We start from the raw sequence: 14,024 nt of genomic DNA, 5'->3' as shown, positions 1-14,024 counted from the left end.
GCCTATAACTGCAACATTGAAGGTATTGTGAACCGATACCGGTTACCCTAAAAAATTGGCGAAAGCGTTATATCACGTCAAACTGGACGTGGTGAATGCGTATGTGACGACATCATGTGTTATCCATGTTGAAGTTGAAATGAGTTATTGTTAACAACCCGCAATATATTTTCGATACATCCTCTCCAGACCAGATAACTGGAAGTGGTAACCGCTCGTTTGTCTCCGTAAATATGTAGACTATATAAGGTTCACCAAATGGGTCTATTCCCCAGCAGAATTCCGCTCAGGTTGGGGACCACTGTCCTATATACTTAAAAGGACATCAATGATACCTGCACAAGATTTCCCATTTCCCGAAAAGCCACTGTCGCATTCGCAAATGTAAGACCCATCCTCATTAGAACATGTTGCATTGAAGTGGCAATCGTGAAAATCATCCACGCATTCGTCAATGTCAGTACACGATTTACCGTCCCCGGCATAACCAGTATCGCACTCGCAACTGAAAGAGCCATCGTTGTTGCTGCAAGTTGCGTTGTAGTGGCATGTATGAAATCCTTCAGAACATTCGTCTACATCTAAAGGAAGTCGTGAAATACATACTAAATATTCAGACATTCGAATACCACAGATTCCATTAAACACATTAAAACAAAACATTGAACAATATTTTGTTGGTTTGTTATGAAAAAAAGTCGATGTATTGAAAAATTTACCATCACACAAATCTCCATTTCCGGTGAATCCGAGGTTACATCGACAAACGAAAAATCCATCTTCGTTGATGCAGGAGGCATTCGAATGACAATTATGTATATTGTTGGAACATTCATTGATATCTGAACAAATCGGATACGCGATGAAAATATATTCCATGTAATTTAATGGTGATTTATGAGACCTGTACAAGATTTCCCATTTCCAGAATAGCCTACGTCGCATTCACATATGTAAGAACCTTCATCATTGGAACATGTTGCATTGAAATGGCAATCGTGAAACTCTTCCACGCATTCGTCAATATCGGTACACGATATACCATCCCCGGCATAACCAGTATCACACTCGCAACTGAAAGAGCCGTCGTTGTTGCTACAAGTTGCGTTGTAGTGGCATGTTTGAAGTCCTTCAGAACATTCGTCCACATCTAAAAGACGTCGAGAAGTATATGGTGAATATTAAGAGTCTGAATTTCAGACATTGAAATACCAAGTATTCCATTTAAATATATTTAAATAATATTATTATTTTGTTGGTTCGGTTCGAAAAAACAGTCTACGTCTTGGATAATTTACCATCACACAATTCTCCATTTCCGGTGAATCCGAGGTTACATCGACAAACGAAAAATCCATCGTCATTGATGCAGGTGGCATTCGAATGGCAGTTGTGTAAATTATTGGAACATTCATTGACATCTGATGAAATCAGGATACGCAATGAAATACATAGAACAAATACGACAATGGTGATTTATGAGACCTGTACACGATTTCCCATTTCCAGAATATCCACCGTCGCATTCACAGATGTAAGAACCTTCATCATTGGAACATGTTGCATTGAAATGGCAATCCTGAAACTCTTCCACGCATTCGTCAATGTCGGTACACGATTTACCATCCCCGGCATAACCAGTATCACACTCGCAACTGAAAGAGCCGTCGTTGTTGCTACAAGTTGCGTTGTAGTGGCATGTATGAAGTCCTTCAGAACATTCGTCTACATCTAAAAGAAGTCGAGAAGTATATGGTGAATATTAAGAGTCTGAATTTCAGACATTGAAATACCAAGTAGGCCTATTCCATTAAATACATTTAAATATTATTAATATTTTGTTGGTTTGGTTCGAAGTAACCGTTAACGTCTTGGATAATTTACCATCACACAATTCTCCATTTCCGGTGAATCCGAAGTTACATCGACAAACGAAAAATCCATCTTCGTTGATGCAGGAGGCATTCGAATGACAATTATGCATATTGTTGGAACATTCATCGATATCTGAACAAATACGGATATGCAATGAAAATATATTCCATGTAATTTAATGGTGATTTATGTGACCTGTACAAGATTTCCCATTTCCAGAATAGCCACCGTCGCATTCACAGATGTAAGAGCCTTCATTATTGGAACATGTTGCATTGAAATGGCAATCGCGAAACTCTTCCACGCATTCGTCAATATCGGTACACGATTTACCATCCCCGGCATAACCAGTATCGCACTCGCAACTGAAAGAGCCGTCGTTGTTGCTACAAGTTGCGTTGTAGTGGCATGTATGAAGTCCTTCAGAACATTCGTGTACATCTAAAAGAAGTCGAAGAGTATATGGTGAATATTAAGAATCTGAATTTCAGACATTGAAATACCAAGTATTCCAATAAATACATTTATATAATATTAATATTTTGTTGGTTTGGTTCGAAGTAACCGTTAACGTCTTGGTTAATTTACCATCACACAATTCTCCATTTCCGGTGAATCCGAGGTTACATCGACAAACGAAAAATCCATTGTCATTGATGCAAGTGGCATTCGAATGGCAATTGTGTAAATTATTGGAACATTCATTGACATCTGATGAAATCAGGATACGCAATGAAATATATAGAACAAATACGACAATGGTGGTTTAGGAGACCTGTACAAGATTTCCCATTTCCAGAATAGCCACCGTCGCATTCACAGATGTAAGAACCTTCATCATTGGAACATGATGCATTGAAATGGCAATCGTGAAATTCTTCCACGCATTCGTCAATGTCGGTACACGATTTACCATCCCCGGCATAACCAGTATCGCACTCGCAACTGAAAGAGCCGTCGTTGTTGCTACAAGTTGCGCTGTAGTGGCATGTATGAAGTCCTTCAGAACATTCGTCTACATCTAAAAGAAGTCGAGAAGCATATGATGAATATTAGGAGTCTGAATTTCAGACATTGAAATACCAAGTATTCCATTAAATATATTTAAATAATATTAATATTTTGTTGGTTCGGTTCGAAAAATCAGTCTACTTCTTGGATAATTTACCATCACACAATTCTCCATTTCCGGTAAATCCGAGGTTACATCGACAAACGAAAACTCCATCGTCATTGATGCAGGTGGCATTCGAATGGCAATTGTGTAATTTATTGGAACATTCATTGACATCTAATGAAATCGGGATACGCAATGAAATATATAGAACAAATACGACAATGGTGATTTGTGAGACCTGTACAAGATTGCCCATTTCCAGAATAGCCATCGTCGCATTCACAGATGTAAGAACCTTCATCATTGGAACATGTTGCATTGAAATGGCAATCGTGAAACTTTTCTACGCATTCGTCAATGTCGGTACACGATTTACCATCCCCGGCATAACCAGTATCGCACTCGCAACTGAAAGAGCTGTCGTTGTTGCTGCAAGTTGCGTTGTAGTGGCATGTATGAAGTCCTTCAGAACATTCGTCTACATCTAGAAGAAGTCGAGAGATATATACTAAATATTCAGACATTCAAATACCACAGATTCCATTAAATATTTTAAAACTAAACATTCAACAATATTCTGTTGGTTTGTTATGAAAAAACGTCGATGTCTTGAAAAATTTACCATCACACAATTCTCCCGTTCCGGTGAATCCGAGGTCACATCGACAAACGAAAAATCCATCTTCGTTGATGCAGGAGGCATTCGAATGACAATTATGTATATTGTTGGAACATTCATTGATATCTGAACAAATACGGATACGGAATGAATATATATTCCATGTAATTTAATGGTCATTTATGATACCTGTACAAGATTTCCCATTTCCAGAATAGCCACTGTCGCATTCACAGACGTAAGATCCTTCATCATTGGAACATGTTGCATTGAAATGACAATCGTGAAACTCTTCCACGCATTCGTCAATGTCGGTACACGATTCACCATCCCCGGCATAACCAGTATCGCACTCGCAACTGAAAGAGCCGTCGTTGTTGCTACAAGTTGCGTTGTAGTGGCATGTATGAAGTCCTTCAGAACATTCGTCTACATCTAAAAGAAGTCGAGAGGTATATGGTGAACATTAAGAGTCTGAATTTCAGACATTGAAACACCAAGTATTCCATTAAATACATTTAAATCATAATAATATTTTGTTGGTTTGGTTCGAAGAAACCGTTGACGTTTTGGGTAATTTACCATCACACAATTCTCCAGTTCCGGTGAATCCGAGGTTACATCGACAAACGAAAAATCCATCTTCGTTGATGCATGTGGCATTCGAATGGCAATTGTGAAAATTATTGGAACATTCATTGACATCTGATGAAATCAGGATACGCAATGAAATATATAGAACAAATACGACAATGGTGGTTCAGGAGACCTGTACAAGATTTCCCATTTCCAGAATAGCCATCGTCGCATTCACAGATGTAAGAACCTTCATCATTGGAACATGTTGCATTGAAATGGCAATCGTGAAATTCTTCCACGCATTCGTCAATGTCGGTACACGATTTACCATCCCCGGCATAACCAGTATCGCACTCGCAACTGAAAGAGCCGTCGTAGTTGCTACAAGTTGCGTTGTAGTGGCATGTATGAAGTACTTCAGAACATTCGTCTACATCTAAAAGAAGTCGAGAAGTATATGGTGGATATTGAGAGTCTGAATTTCAGACATTGAAATTCCAAGTATTCCATTAAATACATATAAAAAATATTAAGATTTTGTTGGTTTGGTTCGAAAAAACCGTCGATGTCTTGAACAATTTACCGTCACACGAATCCCCATTTCCGGTGAATCCGCGGTTACATCGACAAACGAAAAATCCATCTTCATTTATGCATGAGGCATTCGAATGACAATTATGTATATTGTTGGAACATTCATTGATATCTTAACAAATACGGATACGAAATGAAAATATATTCCATGTAAAATTTAATGGTCATTTATGAGACCTGTACAAGATTTCCCATTTCCAGAATATCCACTGTCGCATTCACAGATGTAAGAACCTTCATCATTGGAACATGTTGCATTGAAATGGCATTCGTGAAACTCTTCCACGCATTCGTCAATGTCGGTACACGATATGCCATCTCCGGTATAACCAATATCACACTCGCAAATAAAAGAGCCGCCGTTGTTCCGACAAGCTGCGTTGTAGTGACATGGATGAAGTCCTTCAGAACATTCGTCTACATCTAAAAGAAGTCGAGAAATATATGCTAAATATTCAGACATTCAAATACCACAGATTCCATTAAATACATTAAAACAAAACATTGACCAATATTTTGTTGGTTTGTTATGAAAAAACGTCGACGTCTTGAAAAATTTACCATCACACAATTCTCCAGTTCCGGTGAATCCGAGGTTACATCGACAAACGAAAAATCCATCTTCGTTGATGCAGGAGGCATTCGAATGACAATTATGTATATTGTTGAAACATTCATTGATATCTAACAAATACGGATACGCAATGAAAATATATTACATGTAAAATTTAATGGTCATTTATGAGACCTGTACAAGATTTCCCATTTCCAGAATAGCCACTGTCGCATTCACAGATGTAAGAACCTTGATCATTTGAACATGTTGCATTGAAATGGCATTCGTGAAACTCTTCCCCGCATTCGTCAATGTCGGTACACGTTATGCCATCTCCGGTATAACCAATATCACACTCGCAAATAAAAGAGCCGTCGTTGTTACGACAAGTTGCGTTGTAGGGACATGCACGAAGTCCTTTAGAACATTCATCCACATCTAAAGCAAATCGTGAAATATATTATGAATATTTACACATACACATCCCAACAGGGTATTTGCAGGACTTTGATCACGTGTCCCATAGCGCATAGCAAACAGAAATTGGTTAGCACGCTACTTTCTCGTGTACCTGCTTCAGTGCTAAATAATGTATAGCAGGGGTCACCAACCTTTTTGCAACCAAGGGCTACTTTTGCGTAACGATTGAAGCGGCGGGCTACTATTTACTCCCGCCGTTTACCCGTACCTTACTGTATTTCCGCTTTGATATTCATAACACTGGGCAGGACTGGACAGTGGACATCATGTTATCTGTTTCTATAGCAGTCAGTGGGAAGCCTGACATTGTATGATATCAACTAGTGCGCTGTACTCTGGTATGTAACTTGACACTGCAATTCTGAGTGAGTGTTCCAGATGTGCATTGATTAAGCGTGTTTTGTGTTTGTTTTTGATGAAGTTCATGTCCGAAAAGGCTGATTCACAACGATAAGTTGAACCATAGACGCTTGCAACCTTCATAGCTGCTGCGCATACACCACTGTACTTTACCGTGTCAACAAGGCACCAAACGTTTGCTGCAGACTGAGGTGGGGGTCATTTTGCAGTGTTGCAATTTCAATCTCTAACTGTTCAGCATCCAGAAATGACAAGATTTCATTATATCGGACAGCGGCAACGATTACATAAAGTTAGAAACCTGGTATACTAAACTGCGTTGAGTGTAACAGAAACAAGCTGTGTCAAAAGATGCAATACCTAATGGGTATACAGATATTCAAAATCTGCTAGTACTTGACGGCCATCTAACTCCGAATAGTAATATTGTTCACTACTTTGGCATTGTCCTGGACGTCGAGCTATCATAACGGAACCCCCCGCCATTTCAAGAAGATCGTGAATGACATTCCGTCATGTCGCCTGTATAGGCAATGCGGCGTATCTTCAATTTCTGCCGGTGATTCTATCACACACATCTATATATTACTAATTGTAATTGAGGATATTTTTAAGTGTTTATGTATGTAAGTTACATGTTAGTGTATTTGAAACAAGAATAGCTGAATCAATCAATCTATATATTTAAAAGATCACTAATCTGACGAATAGTAAATGCAGCTATTCCACCTTTTTTAGAACGGGCTCGCGGGCTACTCATCTAGTCCTCGCGGGCACCGGGTTGGTGACCCTGATGTATAGTGTACTGTGGATTTCTGGTTGTACTTGTACACGTTTCGGAAATTTGTTGTAGAACTTATCACAGATTTACCAATACTAGATGTCAATCCTGCACAAAGGATTTAGAATGATATTGTCAGAATTACGCAGAAATCCGTTGGTAACGTAGTCGTATTACGTTATTAAACTCTGGTCATATGTACTTAAACCAATCCCTCTACTTCATATGCAGGAATTTATGTTGTAGTAAAGTATTTGTTAGGTCAAGTAGTACTATTTGTCTGTTGTAGAGCCTAATTGTTGGATGCTGACGTGCTGCCATAATACAACATCACTGAACACATCGGAAGCATCTTATGGGAGAACCTGCCCTCCTGACGAAACAAAACAGTGGAGCAGGAGCAGCTCAACCGCAGTAACAAGATCGTTAATAGGCTACTATCCCCAGAGGTGGTCAACGTAGTCATTGTTGGTTACCGTCTAGAACAGGGGTGGGCAACCTGCGGACGTAGAAGGGAATTACTGCGGCCGTCGGCACGTAGGCTAATTCAATCAGTATGTGTTGGCGGCCGTCGACATGCAATTGACTGTCGAATTTTCGAGACATTATAATTAATCTTTAAATTTTCTTCGCACTGCGCGATATTAAATGTGACTTCATTTTTTTTCATTTTAATATAGTAGCGCCCTTGGCAATCTGAGCCCCGCAGTAGACGCGATCAGCAGAGGAAAATAATGCGCCCATATACAAATATCAACTTGGATTCGTGTGCTCCTCACGTAGGAAATTTGCTTTTGGTACGTTTGAGCGATTCCAATGTCTTTCCACTATACCAGTGGTTCTCAACCTTTTTGTCTTCGCGGACCCCTTTTGGACCGTTACGATACCAATTGGGTCACCCGAAGATCAATCATCATTTATACCTTACCCTAAATTTTTGAAAGCACCTCCTCCATCCACTTTACCGGTGAATCTGATCACATGGGCTGAGAAAGGATAAATTTCTGATAGTAATATGTGAAAGTACTATTAATAATGACGAAATTGATTCGTCAAATTTGACATAACGATTCCATTAACTATTCATAACGTGACCAATCGATATTTCGGTGCATATTCGGTGCATAGAATAAGTCGATATAAAAAGAATCGATTAGTCCGGAGTTCCCGGAAATGGACATGGACAGTTTAACATGGGTGTTCGGCGTCCAGTTAGTTCATTACGGCCATGTCCTGGAATGCGGCCGTAGACTACATCAGTAAACGAAATGTGGCCTTGAATAGCAAAGAGGTTGCCCACGTCTGGTCTAGAAGTAGAAGTAACGCCGTAATGTCCACTCCAGTACAAGTAGAACTAATTACTTCCAAGACATGTCAAAAGTACTTCAAGTGGATGTAGAAATGAATTTCTGAAAAGTAGTCACGAAATTTGTTACATAAAGTAGATTAGGTCGAGCGTCGCTTTGAGGAATTAATGCCCGGTGAAAACTGTTAGCATTGCACGGTACATCTTCTTGATCATCGCAAAAGAGTAATTGCACTGCTAATAGGTGCAATTTTCGAAAATCAACTTGGGCAATCTCACGCTTCAAGGGGATGCAATCATGCGCCAAAGCTACTTTTCAGTTTACAATATTCGAAGTCTGCTAAAAAAAGTGCTGCCTAAAAGTGTCAAGTAGAAGTGGTGGTAGCCTAAACACATGATGACGCGAGTACTGAGGTAAAATAGTACTTCGTTTCTGAACCCCTCTGTATATTGGTTCAACCAACTCAGAAACATCCGCTGTTAAGACGACGAGCATTGTTTCTTTCTTTTCCATTACTTCGTAATGTTCCTTGATTCATTGGATTTACAAATAAATATCGAAAGAAGTGCAATTTAATAAATTTTGTTTTGCATTCAATACCGAGACCATAAGTAATAGTTGAAGACAAACGCCTGTCATGCCCATGTCTTTTCCTCTACCTCCATAGCCACTTGTCTAGACAGATTCATAGCTTCTACGCTAGTACGCTTATCATTCTGTACGCAAACTGAAATATCCTTTTCGAAGCAAACATCATCACCGGGAAAGAAGTTCAGGACAGTTAAAGTCAATGGTAGGATCATCTACTGACATTTTCTGTTGGCAATAAACCATACTGCCTTTCACCGCATGACCAAATTTTATGAGGTGGTCATGATCACAATTGGTTTCAGGCTGAATTCTTGACGAGGGCATCATCAATGTCGTAGTTGCCTATGCTCGGCTCTTTTGGGATATTCCATCAGATCATTAATTCGTGGTCAAGCCATGTCTTGAAATCCAAGATATTTGCAATGTACCAAACAGTAACGTAATCCAATTCAGATAATCAATCAAGTAGTCCAGGCCACGGGACAGTTTGTTCCACCATCACTGGAAGCTGATGCTTATTTTTCTTCGTGTAATGGCACTTGGCAGCATGACAGGATGTAATATAGGTTCTATCCCACGTAATTATTCGAAACCATGGTAAACAAGAAGCATTGTTAAGTCTTTTTAATCGCAACAACGCATAGACACATCCTTCTATTAAGAGACCAATACATGTGGGATGTTACAGCTCGGTTACTATCCCGAGCGGTGAGTAGCCTGGTAAAATCGTTCTGTTGTTTTGGTAATTTCGCAGGCAGGTTTTCCAAATTCGTCTTTTCGTAGCCTCAGTCAAATGAATGTGTTCTTATGTCATAATCCCGTCATAAATTAACCCATGTTACACCGACTCTATCATGAATATAGATTACGCCGGGGATCGGCTACCCCTGCCACGCTGGCAAAAGTGGCACGCAACATGGGTTTTCATGGCCCGCTAAATGATTTGATGTGCATTTTTATAATCATGTTACATGAAAAAAGTGAAACAAAAGTTTTAAAATGAAAAAAGCTCGAAGGTGAATCCAAATTATTTCGTAAATCAACATGGAGCAGGGTCTTTTGGGACAGATTTTATTTTTCTTCAAAAATTTTATCCGTTCTTCCCACGTATATAGTCCGTATTTTGCCCGCGGGCGTACAAGGCCCAGGTCTTAATCTACAAGCCTTCGAGGAACCCTAAATTTCAGTGAGTCAAAAAAAGTCCACCACATATGTGCAATGTTCATTCCATATATGTTGTAATCTGTAGTAGGACTACCAGTAAAGCTACTCCAGGTAACTTGTCCAAACTACCCATTTAGTTTGTTGGCGGTGAACAAATAAACGGTTTTTTGAGTAGTTCTAGTTCAAGTTCTAGTACAGCGCTTCTCAACCGGGGGTCCGCGGACCCCTAGGGGTCCGCGAAGCAATTTCAGGGGGTCCGCGAGACCTCTAAATTTTTAGTATTGTTGATATTCTAATTTTTATTTTATTTTTTAATTTGAGAAAGCATGAGGCAGTTTCGTACCACAACTGCTAAAACCTCATGACTCATATCATCATAATAATCGTCTGACATGAACTATCGTAGTGCGGAAATTCATTTTCATTGCCCATTTTCCATTAACCTGCTGATACAAACATATTGCTGTTTGGAGACGTTTTGTAGCGGTTTGTGGAAAAAATAAAAATATGGAGATTGTAACGTCAATCAGGGTGACTTCGTAATGTCTGCAAAACCTTCTCGATTTGAAGTTGTCAGTCTCATCAAATTAGTGTACAGTCGTTTGAAATAAAAATTTCCGAAGTATATCCTTAATTTGTCCCAATGCAGGTATTGAAACCTCGCCACGAAATCCATTTTATCCTGTGATATACATAACCACTATTTGAACAGCTTTTTGGAGGTACAGAACTTCAATATACAATTGAATAGTATATTCATATTGAAATGAACCCGAATATTTTCGGCTGACATCCGTCATAAATCGGACAATGATATACCTGCTCTTAAAGCTCGGCTATCAGATTTGGCGCATTCTTATTGCGGATGCCCTATCGACAAGGCGGGTTTTTTGAAGAACAAGAAGTGTTTCGTTGCTATCAAAGCATTACGCTTCAACCCTGAAATTCATATCACCAGTTATATTGGTAAGCACCCTTGTCTTGTTAATGTTCAATTTTTCATGGTCGAAAATGTTTTCTCGTTAATATATATGTAAACCAGAACAGAAAAAGTAGTTCCATGAAAGTCTTTCTCAGGTGGGAAAACTTGGATCCATTCTTTGGCACTTAAAACTTGTCTATACTTTTAGATTAGGACTTAACTTTGACGGTAGAAACTTTCTGCGGGCCGATCAAAATGCCGTCGCGGGCCGAATCCGGCCCGCGGTCTGTAAGTTGCCCGTCCCTGCGCTAGATGCTGGACGTGGTATGTTCATAAAATAGATGTTTCTTCATTTTGGTGCCATAAATGTTGCGATCACACCGAAAGTATCGTCGGAAGCGTTATGGGTTAGCATCCATCTATCTTTCCGGAAATGGTTTTCGGCACTCCTCGTTCATATCAAAACGAAGAGGCGGATTTTCAAGACACGACCACGTACTTCAAGAAATACAGCAGCAAAATTAGCTTTGAAATAATAGAAGTCTACCAATTTCTACATAAATAGTATGATGATATTTTCAAGAAAAGTCATTATTTGTCTGTTTATCACAAGCCTACAGTTCATATTTGCACAAGACAGATATGAAGGTTGCACCATAATAGAGCTAAAATTGAACTAAAACTTGAGGGGGTCCGCGAGAGTCCGTGAAAGTCAAAAGGGGTCCGCGAAGCCAAAAAGGTTGAGAACCACTGTTCTAGTAGCTGATTTTGAAAATTCAGTAGTTCTAGTTCTAGTTTTAGTTGCTGATTTTGAAAATTGACTATGTCTAGTTGCTGATCTTGAAAATAATTGAATAGTTCTAGTTCTAGTTGGTAAGTTTTAAAATCGGGCAGTTCTAGTTCTGGTTGCGCTTTGTGAAAATCCAGTAGTTTGTACAAGTCTGGTGCTAGCCAATTCCTGGTTGCTATACGCTACGGGTCACGTGATCCAAGTCCTGCAAATAGCCTATTTTCTAACCAGATACATTAAAAACATCGAACAATATTTGTTGATTTGTTATGAAGAAAACGTCGACGGCATGAAAAATTTACCATCACATAATTCCCCATTTTCTGTGAATCCGAGGTCACATCGACAAACGAAAAATCCATCGTCATTGATGCAGGTGGCATTCGAATGGCAATTGTGTAAATTATTGGAACATTCATTGACATGTGATGAAATCATGATACGCAATGAAATATATATAACAAATACGACAATGGTAAGTTATAACACCTGTACATGACATCCCATTTCCCGAATAGCCACTGTCGCATTCACAAATGTAAGAACCTTCATCATTGGAACATGTTGCATTGAAGTGGCATTCATGAAAATCTTCCACGCATTCGTCAATGTCGGTACATGATTCACCATCTCCGGTATAACCGGTGTCACACTCGCAAATAAAAGAGCCGTCGTTGTTGCCACAAGTCGCGTTGTCGTGACAGGTATGCAGTTCTTCAGTACATTCGTCCACATCTAAATCAAGTCGAGAAATATAATATCAATATTAACACATTCAAATACCAGTTATTTAACCAAATTCCTCAACACTAGAACTACCGGAACTTCGAACTATACCAGGAACAGGGTTGGGCAATAATTTTCCTCCGCGGGCCTAACTTTGAAGTGGAAAATACGTTGGCGGCCGAGCGAAAATTTTTAGCTATATGCTCTAGCGTAATTTAATTTAATTTCCAACTTGCAGTTAATTGAAGTTAATGGGTTTATATTGAGTAATGAGAAAGTGACGGTTAATTAAAAAATATCTATTTGCCGTCATGATTCGAAACAATGTTAACATGATACATTTTACCTCTCTTCAAACATCTAGCCACATTCTTCTATTAACACTCTTAACTAACACTCACAGTGGTTGTGAAACTTTTTAGGCACGCCTCCCTTTATGATAGTGAATACTTTCGCGCCCCCCTCATCAAGATATCAAAAAATAATAAAAAGTGCATCCAGAATGCTAGCAATCCCAACGGATAGTTTGGTGGCATGGAACATGGGCTGTTGATGAGAGAATTCTGAAATATCAAACTAGGACAATGCACGGAGCAATAACTATGAGCTGGGGGTACATCGAGCAGAGCGCGAAAAAAGTTCCAATACATTTGGCTTCGTGACACCCTTCTGATGCTTTCATGCCCCCCAGTTCGAGAACCACGTAATGGTCCACTGAAATGTATATGCAGTAGTACAAAGCTTATTCTCTTGGTCGCTGCCTTCCGAGAAGTGTGCAGCTTAAATAGCCTTCACGTTGAACGAAACTTATAGTTTGGCTGAACTTCGCCCACCCTTAACCGAGTGCTTCGTGTTTTTGTCATAAGACCGACATTACTTGAAATCCCTAATCTCGGCGACATGCTCGTCAAAAACTGACTGCAATATATAAATATTTAGTGCTTTAAATTCTGAACCTAAACCTTCTTTGAATTTCAGTTTACGGCATTATTTTTTGGCATGCCCGGATATCCTTTTATGGGTGATATATATGATGAGTGGGGCGATTTTTTTTGACATGTCAAAATATACCAAAATTTTGTCAAAATTGTTTACTAAGTCAAAAAAATTTACAGCTTGTAGTCTACTTCATAGGTCTACCGTTGTAAACGGCCCATCGTCGGCTCATTGTGAATCATAAACGGTCAAATAAAGCAAATAGGTAGACATGGTGTTTTGGTCAACGTACCGCAATATTCGAACTGAAGCAAGGCTGCTCGCGCTCGGGCATTGCATCTTGCATGGTTCTTATATCAAGAAGCGCAAGCTGAAAAATTGTGATGTAGACAACATTGTCAGAATGTAGCAACACGGTGTGTCATCAGCGGTGTATGTATAACTTCAGTGTTGTCAGCCAACAACTGCTGCTGTTGAACGTTCTTTCCCCATTCTTGGCAAGCTACTTAGTAGGGACGGACACTTTCTACACGATAATGTAGTAAAGCATCATACGTTGTACTACGATATATTTCCATTATTTCTACCATAATACGCGATGTAACTACTGGAATTCTTCATAGGGCC

The 14,024-nt window shown here is 39.3% G+C and overlaps 2 protein-coding genes across 2 annotated transcripts in view; both read right to left on the bottom strand.

Moving 5' to 3' along the window:
* Positions 1-5,405, bottom strand: part of LOC145436560 (uncharacterized) — a 164,858-nt gene extending 159,453 nt beyond the window's left edge. Inside the window, exons 1-14 of the mRNA XM_080313922.1 lie at positions 5,354-5,405; positions 5,019-5,207; positions 4,381-4,626; positions 4,194-4,316; positions 3,801-4,046; positions 3,615-3,737; positions 3,369-3,476; positions 2,651-2,896; positions 2,077-2,316; positions 1,885-2,007; positions 1,486-1,731; positions 1,299-1,421; positions 962-1,150; positions 336-581 (exon numbers count right to left, since the gene is read on the bottom strand). Of these exons, the coding sequence (XP_080170048.1) occupies positions 336-581; positions 962-1,150; positions 1,299-1,421; positions 1,486-1,731; positions 1,885-2,007; positions 2,077-2,316; positions 2,651-2,896; positions 3,369-3,476; positions 3,615-3,737; positions 3,801-4,046; positions 4,194-4,316; positions 4,381-4,626; positions 5,019-5,207; positions 5,354-5,405 (2,500 nt within the window). The remainder of the gene's footprint in view (positions 1-335; positions 582-961; positions 1,151-1,298; positions 1,422-1,485; positions 1,732-1,884; positions 2,008-2,076; positions 2,317-2,650; positions 2,897-3,368; positions 3,477-3,614; positions 3,738-3,800; positions 4,047-4,193; positions 4,317-4,380; positions 4,627-5,018; positions 5,208-5,353) is intronic.
* A 107-nt stretch (positions 5,406-5,512) lies between these two features.
* Positions 5,513-14,024, bottom strand: part of LOC145436559 (uncharacterized) — a 30,655-nt gene continuing 22,143 nt past the window's right edge. The window contains exons 18-19 of the mRNA XM_080313921.1: positions 12,225-12,470; positions 5,513-5,778 (exon numbers count right to left, since the gene is read on the bottom strand). Coding sequence (XP_080170047.1) covers positions 5,513-5,778; positions 12,225-12,470 — 512 coding nt within the window. The remainder of the gene's footprint in view (positions 5,779-12,224; positions 12,471-14,024) is intronic.

This window comes from Botryllus schlosseri, chromosome 3 (assembly GCF_051294905.1).
Source record: "Botryllus schlosseri isolate E-star chromosome 3, Bs_hap1, whole genome shotgun sequence".
NCBI classification, from domain to species: domain Eukaryota; kingdom Metazoa; phylum Chordata; class Ascidiacea; order Stolidobranchia; family Styelidae; genus Botryllus; species Botryllus schlosseri.
This window is presented reverse-complemented; position numbering and strand designations above follow the sequence as displayed.